Source organism: Panulirus ornatus, chromosome 46 (assembly GCF_036320965.1).
Source record: "Panulirus ornatus isolate Po-2019 chromosome 46, ASM3632096v1, whole genome shotgun sequence".
NCBI classification, from domain to species: domain Eukaryota; kingdom Metazoa; phylum Arthropoda; class Malacostraca; order Decapoda; family Palinuridae; genus Panulirus; species Panulirus ornatus.
Window position 1 is genome coordinate 33,285,843 of NC_092269.1, and position 19,175 is coordinate 33,305,017.

The 19,175-nt window shown below is 41.1% G+C and overlaps 1 protein-coding gene across 5 annotated transcripts in view; it reads left to right on the top strand.

Moving 5' to 3' along the window:
• Positions 1-19,175, top strand: part of LOC139763203 (1-phosphatidylinositol 4,5-bisphosphate phosphodiesterase delta-4-like) — a 152,831-nt gene that overhangs the window by 10,695 nt on the left and 122,961 nt on the right. For all 5 annotated transcript variants that reach the window (XM_071688961.1, XM_071688963.1, XM_071688967.1 and 2 more), the window contains exon 2: positions 14,175-14,426. In XM_071688961.1, the coding sequence (XP_071545062.1) occupies positions 14,324-14,426 (103 nt within the window). In that variant the 5' untranslated portion in view covers positions 14,175-14,323. The remainder of the gene's footprint in view (positions 1-14,174; positions 14,427-19,175) is intronic.

Here is a 19,175-nt window from a genome sequence, read left to right on the forward strand (position 1 = left end):
CCGAATGGTCAGTGTTTATTGTTATAGCTAAACACTTGCGTTTTGGTTTGATTAATTGTAAATGTATTATGTGCCTGGAGTTTATATGGTCTGTGACTGAGGCCAGGGTGTTTGATGCTCTATTTTGTGGTGGAAGAAGCCTGACATCACAGTAGCGATTTTTCAAAGAGGGTTAGTTGGGTGTTGTATTATTGTGCTGTCCTGCAAGTACTTTGTTAGATTGCTGTATTAACTTTTCCACTAGAAACGTAGATGTTTATTGACCTGCGCTTGAAGCCTAGTTATTACGTAACGTTCATGGGAGGTGCAGTGTTAACCTGGTGTAATGCATGTGTTGTATAAGCAAAACAGAAAAGCAGAGTGTATTGTTAGTCTGATTCGGTATGCAGTGACCTCGCGAGTCCCGAAACTTTAATATCAAGAAAATAGCTCATCAAAATCCTATTACATCGTCATATAACTGGCGGTCAGACGGTAAAACTAGATCCATTTCAAGAAGGTGGGCCAGGGCAGTAAACCATCTTAATACTTCTTCACTGGATGAGGTATTCTGCTAAGTGCTCCATAAATGCGTGTGGGTATTGCAGCGTGGGTCGGGGTGATGTCCCTGGGGCGGGCGGGTAGGCAGGCAGGCGGTTTTACGAGATACAGAACGTCGGTTTACGTGCTGGATGCTGTTCTCCCCGTTGGCTGGCCGGCGTGCACACCTGACACCGGGGGAGAGGGATCATGATTCTTGCCACACGCCAAGTTTCAGGTGACGTAAACTTTCGGGCGGGCGGGCGGACAGGCAGGCAAGCAGGCAGGTAAGCCTTAAGTCGAACCGGGTAGCATTGCGAAAGGCAAAGGATAGGCTAGTAGGTCATGACGGAGGTCTTAACGGCTTTGTATTGTGAATCTATTACAACAGAGAAAAGGACACACACACACACACACACACACACACACATATATATATATATATATATATATATATATATATATATATATATATATATATATATATATATATATATATATATATATATTATCCCTGGGGATAGGGGAGAAAGAATACTTCCCACGTATTCCCTGCGTGTCGTAGAAGGCGACTAGAAGGGGAGGGAGCGGGTGGCTGGAAATCCTCCCCTCTCGTTTTTTTTTTTTTTTTTTTTTTAATTTTCTAAAAGAAGGAACAGAGAAGGGGGCCAGGTGAGGATATTCCCTCTAACGCCCAGCCCTCTGTTCTTAACGCTACCTCGCAAACGCGGGAAATGGCGAATAGTATGAAATATATATATATATATATATATATATATATATATATATATATATATATATATATATATATATATATATATATATCTTTCAAACTATTCGCCATTTCCCGCATTGGCGAGGTAGCGTTAAGAACAGAGGACTGGGCCTTTGAGGGAATACCCTCACCTGGCCCCCTTCTCTGTTCCTTCTTTTGGAAAATTAAAAAAAAACGAGAGGAGGATTTCCAGCCCCCCGCTCCCTCCCCTTTTAGTCGCCTTCTACGACACGCAGGGAATACGTGGGAAGTATTCTTTCTCCCCTATCCCCAGGGATAATATATATATATATATATATATATATGTGTGTGTGTGTGTGTGTGTGTGTGTGTGTGTGTGTGTGTGTGTGTGTGTGTGTGTCTTTGTCCCGCTGAACACGTTTTTCATGCAGACTTGATCAGTATCTGGGAATGGGTGAGCGGAAACCTGGATCAATTCATTAGTGTCTGAACGCAACTTCTGCATATATATATATATATATATATATATATATATATATATATATATATATATATATATATATATATATATGTATATATATATATGTATGTATGTATGTATGTATGTATGTATGTGTGTGTGTGTGTGTGTGTTTCCCTCCTCAGATTTGATATGTAAATCACCTATGCAGTAAGTTAGACATTTTGGAAGTATATAACCATATCCTTCTCTCAGTCCTCACTGTCATCGGTATTACAACATCGGCTTCCCAGAAGCTCAGGGTGTTGAGTATGTGTCGTTGTTGTTTCTTGTGAGCAGGTGTTCTATATCCACAGGGGTTTTATTCGATCCAATATGGATGGAATGCTGCTCACGTAATTGGGATACATCTTCCCCCACACCTTGGTATTACCCTGAGCGGAATCAGAAAGCATTAATGTCTTATTGGTTCCCTAGCCATCACCTCTCTTCAAACCATCCCTTGCCCTCCGCCGTAATGCTGCCTCCCTCTTCTCTATCCTACAGGTGTTATTTTTGCCGCTATTCTAGTTAGTCGTCTGCTTGTGTCCGCCTCCAAGAATTGGACCCGTAACTCGCGTACTGCTGCTGCTTCCCATAATTTTTTTTTTTTTTTTTTTTTTTTGCGTTGAGACCAGCCACATGGAGAGATGATGCCGCTTCCTTTCCTTGAACGACGAAGGCGTGGAACACTGTGTTTCCTTCCATCTTTCATGCTGTACACTCTCTGTCTTTAAGCGTTAAGTCTTCAAACAGCTATGAAGTTCAAGTTAATTTCTTCATTCTTTCTCTCTTGCCCTGTTTTCCTTTCAGCGAAGATGTCCGTGATTGAGACTTGCTTTGCCCGTAAAACGTGTTACCGGACTCCCCCTGTAAGGGGTTCCCACGCAAGTAGCAAGTCACCTCTGGCAAGGCTGTATCATTATCGGAAGAAAAGGTGTGCAGTCAAGAAACCTCCGGCTTCGAAGGATTCCATAGAATCCTCGCTCCTGATCGAAATGCTGCTTTGAAACCACAGGAACGCCACGAAAGGGGTTCTGGAGTTGTATTTCTCTTTCACCATAAATATATATATATATATATATATATATAGATAGATAGATAGATAGATAGAAGTACACACACACACACAGTGAGGAATCCCCGTGCGCAAGACATTGATAACAAGTTGTGTGAGTATTGTGGTTTGGTCCACATGATACGACTTATCACATAGTGATCATGCCTTCAGTAAACACACACTCACACTGTGTGTATATATATATATATATATATATATATATATATATATATATATATATATATATATATATATTTAGCGTTAAGAACAGAAGGACTGAGCCTCAGGGAAAATCTTCATTTGACCCCTTCTCTGTTCCTTCCTTTGGAAAAGTAAAAACTGGAGGGGAGGATTTCCAGCCCCTTTAGTCGCCTTTTACGACACGCAGGGAATATATATATATATATATATATATATATATATATATATATATATATATATATATATATATATATATATCCCTGAGGATAGGGGAGAAAGAATACTTCCCACGTGTTCCCTGCGTGTCGTAGAAGGCGACTAAAAGGGGAGGGAGCGGGGGGCTGGAAATCCTCCCCTCTCATCATTTTTTTTTTTTTTTAATTTTCCAAAAGAAGACAGAGAAGGGGGCCAGGGGAGGATATTCCCTCAAAGGCCCAGTCCTCTGTTCTTAACGCTACCTCGCTAACGCGGGAAATGGCGAATAGTTTAAAATATATATATATATATATATATATATATATATATATATATATATATATATATATATATATATATATATATATATATATATGAAGGAGACTGTTTTTATGTAATGTGAGAATTCCATTGTCAAGCACAATTAACCCAGCTCTGTCTTGGGCATCACGAATACATGATGAGGATCGTGCCACATGCATAGTACTGTTACATTTGAAATGTACATTATGGAGACAGTTGCATTTGTTTTACTTATACAGGTGCGTCAGATCCCATGTTATGACGTCAACACGCGCCTCTTTTTTGACGTATGTTACATCAGTGTTTGCTGTTATATAGGCGTTATGCATGTAGACTTGTAACATGCCATGCAGGTGAGTGGCTCCGGAGTGCCACATGCACACGTGTGTTTGATGACAAGTGTGTTTAGGCTTGAACCTTTGTTGGTCACATGCAAGCGCGTCTGGCAACTAGCTTGGTTGCATATGCACTTCTTGCATAATTAGTCATGCGGGCCACCACCTAGATACAAGTATGCACTCCATTTCTGTACTGTGCATACGGGTTTTCACATCGTTTGTATGCTGGTAGCTACATGCGTCAACTTCGTCGAATGAAAATGATTTTTTCTTTTAATACCTCTGGTGATACCAGGCGTTCGTGAACTCCTCCAGGTTTTATGTAGAAATGAAGAAAAAGAAAAATAAGTCTGTGACTTACAAAAGAAAAAGGTTCTCATTCTGGTCGGGTTGAAAATGAGAGCGCGATTCTTCACCCGGTGACATAACAGGTGTGGTGGCGGTGGCTTCGAGCCGTGCCCTCGTTCACAGAGAGCTTCAGGTCTACTACTACCCCTCTCCTGCACTTTGTCATGACCCACTTACGTGAAGCTCGACATCCATCCAGTACACGTCAGTCTGGACGTACCCTCACCTTATCCCATGGTCGCAGTTTGCTTGCTTTGCCGCCTGCACAACACTTCTCATGGGATGAACAAGGCAGCAGTGACGTATTGATTTCGAATAACTTTTATCTGACTTGCTAACGGACACTTAGGTAGGATTGAGATTTGTCGGTTTTGACGTATTTGTTTGGTAGGATGGCCAAAAATCAGGCAAGCAAACGGACCACAGAGGAAACTGGTTGAGTATGTCAGCTTCGTGTAATTGAGGCACTTACGATAGATTGCTGCGTTTCAGAATGACCAAGTCAGTATTAGGGAGGGAGACAGACACAGTTGCACCCTCAAGAAGCAGCAGCGCTGGTGTTACCAAATCAGTATCGTAAATGCGTGCCAACGGTCGCCAAATCAGTATGGTGTGTGTGTGTGTGTGTGTGTGTGTGTGTGTGTGTGTGTGTAAGAGCGGACGCCAAATCAGCGAGGTAAATTCGTCTGAGCAGTCGCCAGAACAGACGCGTGCATCGCAGCGGTTCAACTCCACCATAAACCAAAGATACTGGCCAACGGTCCATCGTCTCTGGATCATTGCCTAACCGATTTTTGATTCACTTACATTCTTATTGTGTTTATAAACGTATAAGATTTTTAGATCAATATTTATATGTCTTTTTTTTTCACTGAATATTTTGTTGTATAGACAGCCTGTATAAGTGATAGATACCATATTTCATTGCTAAGTGTTGCATCTTAATACGCTGCTCTTGACATCCCACAGCAAGTGGGTGTTCGCGACCAAATCAGACTCACGTGTGTGTGTGTGTGTGTGTGTGTGTGTGTGTGTTGGTTGGGGGGAGGGAAGGATTATTGACATTGGGTAGAGGGTTGAAGTATATGCCCATGGCCGTCGAACTGTTTCTTAACAGATTGAACCCCCCCTCCCTTTTTTTTGTTTTGTTTTCTCCCCATATAAATAACTCTGTGCACTACTGGCAACTTTCCCATAAAAGGCAACAGCCTTTATGGTATCGTATGCGGGTAGCCCCGTTCTGCCAGGTTACCTCTGACTCACGAACGTAAGGCCTGACCCACAAACACTGGATCATTTACTTTTTTTTTTTTGTCTCTCTTCGCTGGTTATTGGCCTCTGGTGTTTAGGGTGTCTGAACACAGGTTAAGGAATTTTGACACATATTGTACCACAGTTATGTAACGCTTTGATCATGTAATCATCAAGTACATCTTATATTTCTTAAAGACTATACTGTATATGGTAATCGCACCTTAAATGAGTTGATTATTTTGCTATTAATTCCCAAAATGCCAGATTGGCTCCACTTGTTTATCAATTGGTACAGTTGATGTATTTATGTACATGTGCCAAAGCCACTGGCCAAGTTTTGAACGAGAATCCAATGATTACTATCCTGGTTATGCAAAATAAATTTATAATCGTTTGTTGTGGTACGAAAATGAGTTCTTCCCCAGTTCCTGTGATATGTGACGAATGATTGCACCTCGGAAGAAATAGAACAAATACTGTTCTCGAATTTATTGCCTGGAGGTTAAGTAGTGAAATAGTAAACGACACACGACGTAGAACCCCACCTGTCTTGTTTTGACTTCTGGTAGAATACCATCACATGTAATACTGAGAATGATCAGAGATAGAGCAGGCCACGGGGCCGAGCGAGATGTGTTAGATTCGAGGGTAGGAGGAGGAGAACACAGGCGCACTCACCCAGCCTTACATTGATCGAACCATAATTGTGGGCCACACTCCGGCTGGACGCCACCACCACGCTCGGTCAACCCGACTGGCAGTACGGTGCCATGCACTGACGGCACCGAACAGCAAAAGGTTCACACTATACCTTGTGGTGTGAACTTAACACGCCAGTTTATGGCCCGCCCATTTCACGTTACTGTATGCCGCCATATGGCCGCTATCACTTCGACTACCTGCCTGTGTGTGTGTGTGGACGCAGTCTTGTTGGTTCGATAACCCAAGAATAGTACGAGATACAAGCATTATACTTACACCGTTGGTCGCTCCTCCCGTGGAGCTGAAGTGATTACATTTTGGGGTCACTTAGTTGCACACGTTGGCATATTAGGAGAAATTATTTGTGTCTTTGAAAATGATGTCACGGAAGTGCATATTTATGGAGAACGGAGTGTATCAGGGAAAGACAGATATGACACTCAGATTTTAGAAGATTAAAGTCAATGTTTTGTGAGTTTTCCCTGAACACTTTTCGTTTGATATTTCGGCTGTTTCCATCCAAAATCTTTTGCTGTATAGTGAGTTGAAAACATCAAGAGCTCTGCTACGTACTGGAAGTACACTTTTGGAAGACTATTGATTTGGAATGATACCACACCATGAAATCATATATATGTATATGTATATATATATATATATATATATATATATATATATATATATAATATATATATATATATATATATATATATATATAATATATATATATATATATATATATATATATATATATATATACTATATATATATATATATATATATATATATATATATATATATGTATATGTATATACCATTCGCCATTTCCCGTATTAGCGAGGTAGCGTTAAGAACAGAGGACTGAGCCTTTGAGTGGATATCCTCACTTGGCCCCGTTCTCTGTTCCTTTTTTTAAAAAATCTAAAAATGAGAGGGGAGGATTTCCAGCCTCCCGCTCCCTCCCCTTTTAGTCGCCTTCTACGACACGCAGGGAATACGTGGGAAGTATTCTTTCTCCTCTATCCCCATGTATATATATATATATATATATATATATATATATATATATATATATATATATATATATATTCTTTCTTTCTTCTTTCAAACTATTCGCCATTTCCCGCATTAGCGAGGTAGCGTTAAGAACAGAGGACTGGGCCTTGAGGGAATACCCTCACCTGGCCCAATTCTCTGTTCCTTCTTTTGGAAAATTAAAAAAAAAACGAGAGGGGAGGATTTCCAGCTCCCCGCTCCCTCCCCTTTTAGTCGCCTTCTACGACACGCAGGGAATACGTGGGAAGTATTCTTTCTCCCCTATCCCCAGGGATATATATATATATATATATATATATATATATATATATATATATATATATATATATATATATATATATATATTTGCTTTGTCGCTGTCTCCCGCGTTAGCGAGGTAGCGCAAGGAAACAGACGAAAGAATGGCCCAACCCACCCACATACACATGTATATACATACACGTCCACACACACAAATATACATACCTATACATCTCAACGTATACATATATATACACATGTACATAAATCATACTGTCTGCCCTTATTGATTTCCATCGCCACCCCACCACACATGAAAATAACAACCCCCTCCCCCCTTATGTGTGCGAGGTAGCTCTAGGAAAATACAATAAAGGCCACATTCGTTCACACTCAGTCTCTAGCTGTCATGTAATATATATCTTTTTTCTTCTTTCTTTCAAACTGTTCGCCATTTCCCGCGTTAGCAAGGTAGCGTTAAGAACAGAGGACTGGGCCTCTGAGGGAATATCCTCACCTGGCCCCCTTCTCTGTTCCTTCTTTTGGAAAATGAAAAAAAAGAAACAAGAGGGGAGGATTTCCAGCACCCCGCTCCCTCCCCTTTTAGTCGCCTTCTACGACACGCAGGGAATACGTGGGAAGTATTCTTTCTCCCCTATCCCCAGGGATATATATATATATATATATATATATATATATATATATATATATATATATATATATATATATATATATATCATGGAGTTGGCTTTTGATTGGGGCTTTCGGATGCCGTGCCGTTCAGCTAACACAAAAGATGAAAACATAATAAAGAACTCTGTATTACACTAAAGTCGATTGTACTTGTTACTTACCGAAAAATTTGATATTAATTCTATTATTTCTATCATTATTATTATGTTCGTCATATATATATATATACATATATATATATATATATATATATATATATATATATATATATATATTTTTTTTTTTTTTTTTTTTTTTTTTTTATACTTTGTCGCTGTCTCCCGCGTTTGCGAGGTAGCGCAAGGAAACAGACGAAAGAAATGGCCCAGCCCCCGCCCCCATACACATGTATATACATACGTCCACACACGCAAATATACATACCTACACAGCTTTCCATGGTTTACCCCAGACGCTTCACATGCCTTGATTCAATCCACTGACAGCACGTCAACCCCGGTATACCACATCGCTCCAATTTACTCTATTCCTTGCCCTCCTTTCACCCTCCTGCATGTTCAGGCCCCGATCACACAAAATCTTTTTCACTCCATCTTTCCACCTCCAATTTGGTCTCCCTCTTCTCCTTGCTCCCTCCACCTCCGACACATATATCCTCTTGGTCAATCTTTCCTCACTCATCCTCTCCATGTGCCCAAACCACTTCAAAACACCCTCTTCTGCTCTCTCAACCACGCTCTTTTTATTTCCACACATCTCTCTTACCCTTACGTTACTCACTCGATCAAACCACCTCACACCACACATTGTCCTCAAACATCTCATTTCCAGCACATCCATCCTCCTGCGCACAACTCTATCCATAGCCCACGCCTCGCAACCATACAACATTGTTGGAACCACTATTCCTTCAAACATACCCATTTTTGCTTTCCGAGATAATGTTCTCGACTTCCACACATTCTTCAAGGCCCCCAGAATTTTCGCCCCCTCCCCCACCCTATGATCCACTTCCGCCTCCATGGTTCCATCCGCTGCCAGATCCACTCCCAGATATCTAAAACACTTCACTTCCTCCAGTTTTTCTCCATTCAAACTCACCTCCCAATTGACTTGACCCTCAACCCTACTGTACCTAATAACCTTGCTCTTATTCACATTTACTCTTAACTTTCTTCTTCCACACACTTTACCAAACTCAGTCACCAGCTTCTGCAGTTTCCACATGAATCAGCCACCAGCGCTGTATCATCAGCGAACAACAACTGACTCACTTCCCAAGCTCTCTCATCCCCAACAGACTTCATACTTGCCCCTCTTTCCAAAACTCTTGCATTTACCTCCCTAACAACCCCATCCATAAACAAATTAAACAACCATGGAGACATCACACACCCCTGCCGCAAACCTACATTCACTGAGAACCAATCACTTTCCTCTCTTCCTACATATATATATATATATATATATATATATATATATATATATATATATATATATATATATATATATTTTCTTTTTCTTTCAAACTATTCGCCATTTCCCGCATTAGCGAGGTAGCGTTAAGAACAGAGGACTGGGCCTTTGAGGGAATACCCTCACCTGGCCCAATTCTCTGTTCCTTCTTTTGGAAAAAAAAAAAAAATATATATATATATATATATATATATTATATATATTATGTCATATATATATTATTATGTTCATATATATATATATATATATATATATATATATATATATATATATATATATATATATTGCGTTGTAAGATTACTCTATCAAGAGATTTAACTGTCATAAGACCACCGCAGAAAGTCTGATGAGATCATATATCTGGAGGACTTCCTTTTTTTTCTTTTCCACAGTGACTGGCATGACACGGATAAAAACAAGTCCTAGTTAAAGGGTATCTCGGGTGTAAGGGGGGAAAAAAGAAAAGGAAAATGAATTAATTAAGGCTTCACGGATGTTTATAGACCCGGCTCTTAAAGGTAGAAAGGTTACAGGAAGAGACAAAGACGAAAGGAGGAAGAGTGGCCGTCTCCACACACACACACACACACACACACACATACACACACACACACACACACACACACACACACACACACACACACAGAATCTGTAGGAAATATGAGCCGGACACGTGCCTCGGTTCCAAACTTGGGTTGTACCCGACACATTAGTGTGTTGCAAGATCACATTAGAGACCTTGGGTGACTGTAAGGGCACGTATGCGAGATTAAAAGCTGTCGTTCGGGTGTGTGGTTGGTGTACCGTAAGACGCATAACAGAGGGGCAGCAAGAATTTGACAACACCGTCAATAATGAGGGATAAACATCGCGTGTGTTGCGTGTTGCAGCGTTCGAGAGGACGAGTCTCTTGTGCGGCGTCTTCGTGCGCTGTGGTTAGTAGGGACCGAAGCCTGAGTCTGGGTAATATTACAGGACTGGAGTTAATGGTTCGTGTGAGTTTTGTGAGTACATTGATATGTGTTGTGATTTATCGTCGTTTTATCAAAGGACGACCCAAGTGAATTTATTAACGTTCTGCTCGCCTGGATGTGACATAGAGTTCATCGAGTTGCTGAGTCGCTTCACGAGCCTGTTGTTAATTGGGTAATATCCGTTTATGCACAGTGACCCCCATCCCTCTCCGCCTACTTCCCTTTCTAGCTCAGGAAAGGAACCTGCACGCGAGAGAGGAGGGTTAGAAGGAACGAAAGGGATGGAGGGAAGGTAGGGGTAGAGATAGGAAGAGAAACACCGAGTGAGGAATAGCCATGGAAAGGGAAAGAGAGGGTCAAGTGCGACAGAGACCCCAAAAGAAAGATGGTAAAAAGCTGAATGGCCGCGTCTTGTAATGGGTGCTATTATAGTGGATGGTCTCTTGGCCACACCTCAGTGTTCTTGCGTCGGTCTTGGCCACGCCTCAGTGTTATTGCGTCGGTCTTGGCTACACCTCGGTGTTCTTGCGTCGGTCTTGTGGGTTTGTACCAACCTTTAAAGTCTCTCAGAACACCTTAGGCTTCAAGCTTTCAAGATCTTGTTCATGCACCAGCCTCGTATGCATCTGTGAGGGCCTCTTGGGCGTGTGGGAGCCTCCGTAATATCCGAAGTAGTTGTGGGGTGTGTGGAGATATCAGTGGGTGTCTTGAGACAGTATTAGGTGCATGTAAATCCTCTTGAATGTGTGTTGAACTCTTGAGTGTGCATTAGTCCTCCTGAGTTGGGTGTGGGATCCTCTTGGATGTGGGTGTAAACACTTTGTATAAGGTTCTTCCTTGAGTCTTTCCGATCTTGAAGGATTTGGAAGAATACATAGAATGTGAAATTCTCTGAGGGCACGAGGGGTGTCTCCGTTGTCTGAGAGTGCGGGGTGAGACAGGGGCTACGAAGTGCATGAATTTTTGGGTTTGAGTCTTGGATGTAGATGTGAGGTCCGAATGGGATATGTGAATCACTGACATGTGTGGCTCCTTAGACTGGATGTGAGTCTTCGGTTGGTATGAATGGATTCTTTTGACTGACTAGGATTTGTGAGTCTGTCTGGTGTATATGGGTTTTTGAGTCATAAGGATTTGCAAGTCTCTAACTAGAAATGGGTTTTGAGTCGTGAGATGTGTGAGTCTGGCTCGTATTGAATGGACTGTGAGTCACTGGATTGAGCAGAGTCTCACGCTTGTATGAATGGGTTGTGAGTTACCGGGATATGTGTGAGAGCGCGGTAGGAGTTCTTTAAAATCTTTGGGAATGAATGAGAAGTTCCCAGGTTTGAGAACACCCTGATTAAGGTTCAGCATTTTGCGCTGGTAATGACTGTATTATAGAACATAGGAGGACATGATCAGCGTCAGCTATCTTGTCTTACTTATCTCTGGGCACAGTGCAAGATAAAGGAAGTGATGTTTCCTCCCCACAGGTCAAGGTCAAGAATTTAAGGTTAAAAACTAGTTCCAGTTTTTGTTTTTATTTTTTTTCTTCATTATTAAACTGGTTTCATGCCAGCCAGTTGGTTGCGCCTGAGCGTTTGATTTCGCTTGTATGTGCTTGTTTTATTTACCTGTCTGTTTATGGTGTTCGTTTTGTTTTCTTTTGTATTTTTCTCATTAGCTCTTTTGAGACTGTCAGTCAGTCTTTTAAATTCCTATTTGTCTATTTGGAGTTGTTGCTTCATTATTGTTGGTTGCATTTCCCTCCCTCTTTTTCTTACTGTATGTTTGTTCCCATTTTCTCTCTTATTTCACTTGTGCGTCTTTTGTTTCTGTTACTTTTGTATCTTCTCCCGTAATGGCTCACTATCATATGTTTATTCATTGCAATTTGTGGTAAATGGCTTATCTGCTATTTTATTTCTTTTATTTTACTCGGCTGCTGCTTGCCTGATTCTTTTTTCTTTGTTCCTCTTCTTTCTTTTGTTATCCCTGTTTGTTTTCGTCTGTGGTTGTCACTGTCGTACTCACCCACCAAAATGATTTCAAAAACCCTCCAGTATTTACCGAGCAGCATTTACTGTTTCTTAAGTCTGTGCATGGTGCTACTGCATGGCCCAGATTTCTTCATGATGGTTGAGAATATAACATGGTCTGTAGTTCATCTTTTCTGTTGGTGGTGTGCATTTGTATAGCAGTACTAATATGATTAAACCATATTTCGTGAGCAGGACGTTTAGTGAAGTCCGCCCAAGAAAATATCCCCCGTTGGTTCCCATTTTCTGTAACGTGATTGCTGTGGTCCGAGGTGAACGGGAGAGAACGGCAGCTTCTCGTCCTGATTGGTCCAAATTTTATGCTCTCCCCGGAGAGGTTGAGTTGAGAGATGTTGGAAGAGTGTTTGATTAGTTTTGGTTTGCGTTGGTTATGTAGTTACTGTTCACAATCTTGCTATCTGTTCCTGCTTATGATAACCCCATTAGAGCGACTGTACTGATCTAATCCTGTGATATGATGAAGTTTTGCTTGTAATAATTCAGTCTCGAAGGCTAAACAGCAGCAGCAGCAGCACTTACTTATTGTATGTATTTATTTGGTGTATTGAAGCGCAGACGTAATTTTACATCCAGTTTTTGTTTTCCTTGCGACATTAGACAATTATACATGATCTTTAATCGTTGCTCAGGGCCCCGATATCATGCTGATTGGAACCCAGGTAATTGCGCATTGTAGTAAACCCTTGACGTTATTAGACTTGGTGTATTGTTGTGCACGATATATGCATGGAAAATTCATCAGTATCGTAAAATTTATTCACATTACGGCAGAACTGCATGGGACAGTGCAAGTGCACACAGGCCCATATACACAAAACCTTCATGAACACACACACACACACACACACACACACACACACACACACTGAAGGAAATACGTACACACACACACACACACACTGAAGGAAATACGTATCCGTTTATTACGTGTAAGTGAAGCCGGCTAACATCAACCTGTTTCCCTTCTCAATTGGCTTGTCAAATGTTGTCCCACGTAGCTTAAGCAGCCAAGTAATTGTGACTTTGCACAAGGTCACCACTTAATTATCTGTTTGCCTGACACGACAGTTACCTAGTTGTGTATACGAAGTACTTCGTTTGAAAAAAAAAAAAAAAATGGTATCCTCTGGACATGATGGGGAGGGGGTGTTCTCAAGATATCATATGAGACCTTGATGATGTACAGCTAATATGGGTTACGTATTTTCAGTTGCTGTTTCTGGTTCACAATTACTTTTTTTTTCTTATTCTAGGAAATTATGAACAGGTAAAGTAAAAGGAACTTTGCACCGTAATCATAAAATTTCTCCACGAGTTTATTTATGGTAGATCACATGAACGCTGACATAAGTGTCGTTCTAATATTTTTTTATTTTTTATTTTTTCATTGAACTGCATTTCAGAGTTGACGCATAGCCACAAGCGAACGATCTCCCTATGTAGCGACATGTTCAGACATATAATAGTTACATAAATGATGCTTGATAGCCTTTCACTAATTAAACCTTTTTGTTTTCTTTTTTATTTTATTTTCACAGACGAGTCGAGGAGAGGTAGCACAGGTAAAAGCCGAACTCAGCAGAGAAGCTGCCAGCTCAAAAGTCGACGCGACCAATACATTAGGTGAGGGAGAGAAGTAAGGGAAGTGTTGGTGACGGAGGGCTCGGCCTTTGTGAACGCCGCTACGATGAAGGAGACGCTGCTGGGGTGCGAGGAGAAGGAGGAGGAACGTCGTCGTTCGGAGACGGTTATCACTACCCTGAACTACAAGCCCATCAGCGACAACCCAGGTAAACCCACACACATCACCTACATCCCATATTGTCTGTGGTGCAGCGAGGGCGTAAAACATGGCAGAGCTTTCGTTCATAGAACATCGTAGTAATTGGCATTTTTTTCAGGGCGAAATTTGTCTAGCTGATTGACGAAACCCCAATACATAAGTTGTGATACGCGTCTGGATTTTACACTGTCATATTATTACATCACTGGAAAGCTCGTATTTGTACTCTACACTGGAAAACTAGCGTGCGATTTATTGTCAATTTTTGCTTACATGTTCTTTGTGATTATGCTCTTGCAAAGTTGCAATGTTTTTGCAGTCATGATGACAAAGGATTTCAGTATGACTCACTTTTATAACTTGAGGCTTTGTTCCTCTAGGCATATATAGACAAAATATTTCTCTGATAACATTTCTAAAGGGCACATAGCATGGGGCAGGTGGAGACAAGCATAGAGCATACACTGGATACAATAGGTGGACAATAGAAAGGGTGACGGGTGGGTCCAAAGAACCAGGAGGGTCTTCATCCTGTCAGCAAAAAGGGGAGGAATGTTGCTGGCGTTGAGCATATTATGGAGGAGTGCCAGAGAAAGCTTGAACACATGATGTGTACCTATAGAGTATCAGTATACTCAGACACAAGATTTATTATTGTACGGAAGAGACTAATGGTAAAGGGGTCAAAGTACATAAGATGCAAGGCATGCATCACACAGATTGTACCGATGCTAGTGGTAATAAAGATCAGAATATATTCACATATAAGTTGTATGATTTACTAGGTACACAGTGACATTGACAGTTTTATGAGACAAGTTACGTATTGCAGGGTGTGCGTTTGTATGACTCAGGACATGACAGACTTTGGGTATGGTGCGAGAATTATCATTGAAGTCATCACTATGTACCTCAGGATCAGAGGCCTGAAGTTAATCATTTAAGGGCAGTTATTGATATGATTTTTAAGTGTGTGTTTCTCATGGGGATAACTTGGACTGCTGGAGGTCATGGTTGGGTACAAGCTGCACCCTAGTATGTTCTAGCAGTGACAGTATTACTCTGCCTGGTACATTGTTGTTGTTCTCCATACTGATGTTTCTCGGTCCTTTAGTCGTTAATGTTTCTTATGCTATACCTAAGTATGCCTGAGAAGATAAGACTTCCCAGTGAAAGTAGTAGAAGATGAATAAAACTGGATTGATTCTCTACATCCTAGCACGACTAGAGATACTGTTCGTTCCATCTGGGTACAGTAATAAGCGAGGGAAACACACTGATGGGAATGATTACGTCGTTTCCACCCACAAATATTTTGTTGAGATTGAATGCCATCTTGAGTGAGTCGAGACTCAAGAAAAACAAGAAAAAGGGAAAACATTCATGTGTTGAAAATTGGCTAGCTTTTCTACCGACGAAACCTGGTGTCTTTACGAAGAAGAGGAAGAGCTCATACAACTCTCACAACGCGTTGTACAGTCACTGAAGTTCATAAGCAGATGCATACTGATTGCTGCAGCATCCCATCCAAAAGCACTTCTTGACGTACGTCACACGCCTCCAGAGGCGAGCTTGGTAATCGGATAGTAACCATGTTTTTGTATGCAGTTGTTCTTGTATCCATGTTGCTTTTCTGATTTTACATCTTCCTCGAAGCGATCGACTGTTCTTGTTTACTGCATAAATTGTTGTATTTGAAACTAGAGCCGTTGAAATGATCTCTTCTGTGAAAGCGTTGGTTTGTAGTTGATAACATTTCAAGTGTTCATGATAACCGCAGTGTAAGATTTAATAACTTGTGGTTTAAGAGAGAAGGCAGAAGGCAGCTTGCAGTTATTGATACATAAAACTGACGGTCAGGTCACAGGCTTGCCTGCCACCTTGCGCATCCGCAGTGATGTTATTATTGTATATTATTTGTTTCATGTATATCTTTTGTTAGTGTAACAAAAACATGGTATTTTTGGAATTCAGATCGACGTAGTAGAGATTGGTGCATGTGAATTTGATTATTATATCCCTACACACAAGCGTCTGCTCCCTTTATGCATGCAAGTCTGCATTGTAGAAAACGTGAGCACACGTATGTACATAGTACGCGCGGATGTCCACTTACACAAAATGCACTTTTGTTCTCGTATTCTTATATTACTCAGACATTCACACGGGCACCTTGTCGCACACCTTAAGGTAATGTTAACTCGTATAACCTATGACACGAACTTAGAAAACTTAAGAAAGTAGAAATAAGTGGTTATGGTATGAAAGAAAAAGTATTACCATATCATGGATGGTAAAGTAGCATAAAAATGTTGAGGTTCATATCGGTGTACAGTAATAGCATGGCCCGAATATACTATAATTGAAAGGCATTCAGGTTACCAAAATACTAAACGGCCTTTTTTTCTGGGCTATGTTGGGTTAGGTTAAAGTTTAAATATTTTGTACCGTAATGTGACCACCCAACCTAATAGCCTGGCCAAGACACACAAAAAAAAAAAAAATTGAGGGCGGCGAGGGCTGATGTTCAGGTGATCCAATAGTTTTGAAAATTTGCTTTTGCTGCTGGCTGATACGTTGGACGCTGAGGGTTCCAATCCTGTGACCGCGCCCCGATATCTCGGGATAAACCGTTGTGCAGGAGAGGCCAAAGAAAAAGTGGCGGGCGAGTCGATCATGATGGTCACGTTGGGGCGAGGAGCGCCGCAGCGCCGTGTCTTATGTGGTGCTGTTGGCTGCCTGCCTCCGCCCGGACGTTTCTTGGCATCATAACCCCCGAGCACAACAGGTGACCGACCACCACCACCAGAGAGGGAGGGAGGAGGGAATGGAAGTTGAGCTACAGTAGCATCTCTCTCTCTCTCTCTCTCTCTCTCTCTCTCTCTCTCTCTCTCTCTCTCTCTCTCTCTACCTCTACCTCGCTGCCTCATAAAGTTTATTTTTTTCTTTTCTTAGTATTTCTTCGTATTATTTCGTCTTGATTCTTCCAGTCCACCCACTCACTTCAGCCAGCCTAACTCGCGATGGATTTGCAAAATGGGGAGGTTTTAGGTCTCTTGTAGATCAGTCTCTGCATATCACTGTTTTTTGTTCACGTTGTACATCTCCTTTTTTATGTTCTGTACTTTGTTCTCTCCGTGCGTTTTTGTTGATATTGCACACGCAAGCGTCTCCTTAGACGAGCTCACCGACATTGCGTTTATATTTCTGTTGAGGAAAGTATATCTCGAAATAGGTTTTTGTTTTTCGTGCAGAAAACATTCAGTTGTAAGTTGTGAAGATTATTACTTGAGAGTCGGAATGCTTTCTCCAAATTTCATACCGTAGCATCGACACACCACGGCGTCGGACTTGCTCGTCTGTAGTAATTACAAACGTTGAATAATTACCATTACGTCATGCCCATATGTAGTGGACTCCTTCCGCACCAAATCATACCATCGAGTATACCAAGTATTTGCTTAGGTACCAGTACCTGTGCCAGCGGGAAAGTCCACTTGATGGTTAGTGGTTTGTACAAAGGCGTTAGTTAGGACAAAGGAAACCGTAGTGAAAAAGGATATATGACATTGGGGAACAGTACGATGGCATTATTACCCTTGTTTATAGTTTTTGCATTTCACCAGATCTTTGTGTTTGGTCTTTGTGGCGGCGAACTTTTCGACATGCTTTCAGCAGTGCATTGAAGTTTACTACCTGTTCTGTAAAGTGTTTCTTATTTTGTGGTTTGTCTCGCCTTCGTCCACATGTTCCCGAAGGTGGCAAGAGAAACCAGACAAATTTAACTGCACTGCGTTAGGCTGATAAAAAAAAATACGTACAACTTATACACGAATACAAGGACGAGATCAGGTGATACTAACGTTCAGTTGCGTCTTCTATGGTGTTGGTACTAAGGACGAAAATCCAGAAAACGGAGTAGACAGATTCGGTTGTAAGTGCATTGGTATTACTATCGAAACTGCTGATAGAAATGATGACCACCCGTCTGTTGCAAAGAAACATTAACACTTCAGAAGGAAACAAGAAGAATAATGATAATGGTTGCAGAAGATTTTTAGTTGGATAAAATAAAGCTCTTCCATGTGTTAACTACACAAATATCAGTTAAACTATACCGTTGCTGGTCAAGAAAACCATAAATTAGAACTTCAGTAAGTATGTGTTAGTGCTAATGATACTGATGAGACAAGCAGAAACGAAGACTGTCTCGAATCCACAGTTAATTGTACCTGAGGCACTTTGATCCTGCTTGCCTTGATTGACGACCATGATAATCAGTGCCCTTTGCCTTGTACACACACAAACCAGAATGCGCACTGGCTTTTTCAGGAACTGATTATAGACTTATTACTGTACACTTGACGCTTCCTAACCTTCCCCATGTTAAAACTTGATATAATTAGCAAATGTGGCATCTAAGGTCTTGTGGAAGGTGTAGATAAGAATCAGTCCAGCTAGGTTTGACAAGTTGGTCAGTGTTTGCAGTTCCTTGATGCAGTGTGGCGATTCAGAGCCTCACTGCAGTGTATTGATAAATTTTCTTGGACAGCTCTGTTGTCATACCGGCACCAACCGGTTCATCATAGGTGGTACAAAGCTAGGATATTCTTGTGATGTTGACAGTTGTAGAGTTACCGGTTACCCTGTTGTTACAGATTGACGAAACCTGCAATATTCGTTAAACAAGTGTTTTAATAAATTTCGCTTGTTTAAGGAGTGGTAAAACATGGCTCTTCGCCAGGCCTGCAGATGT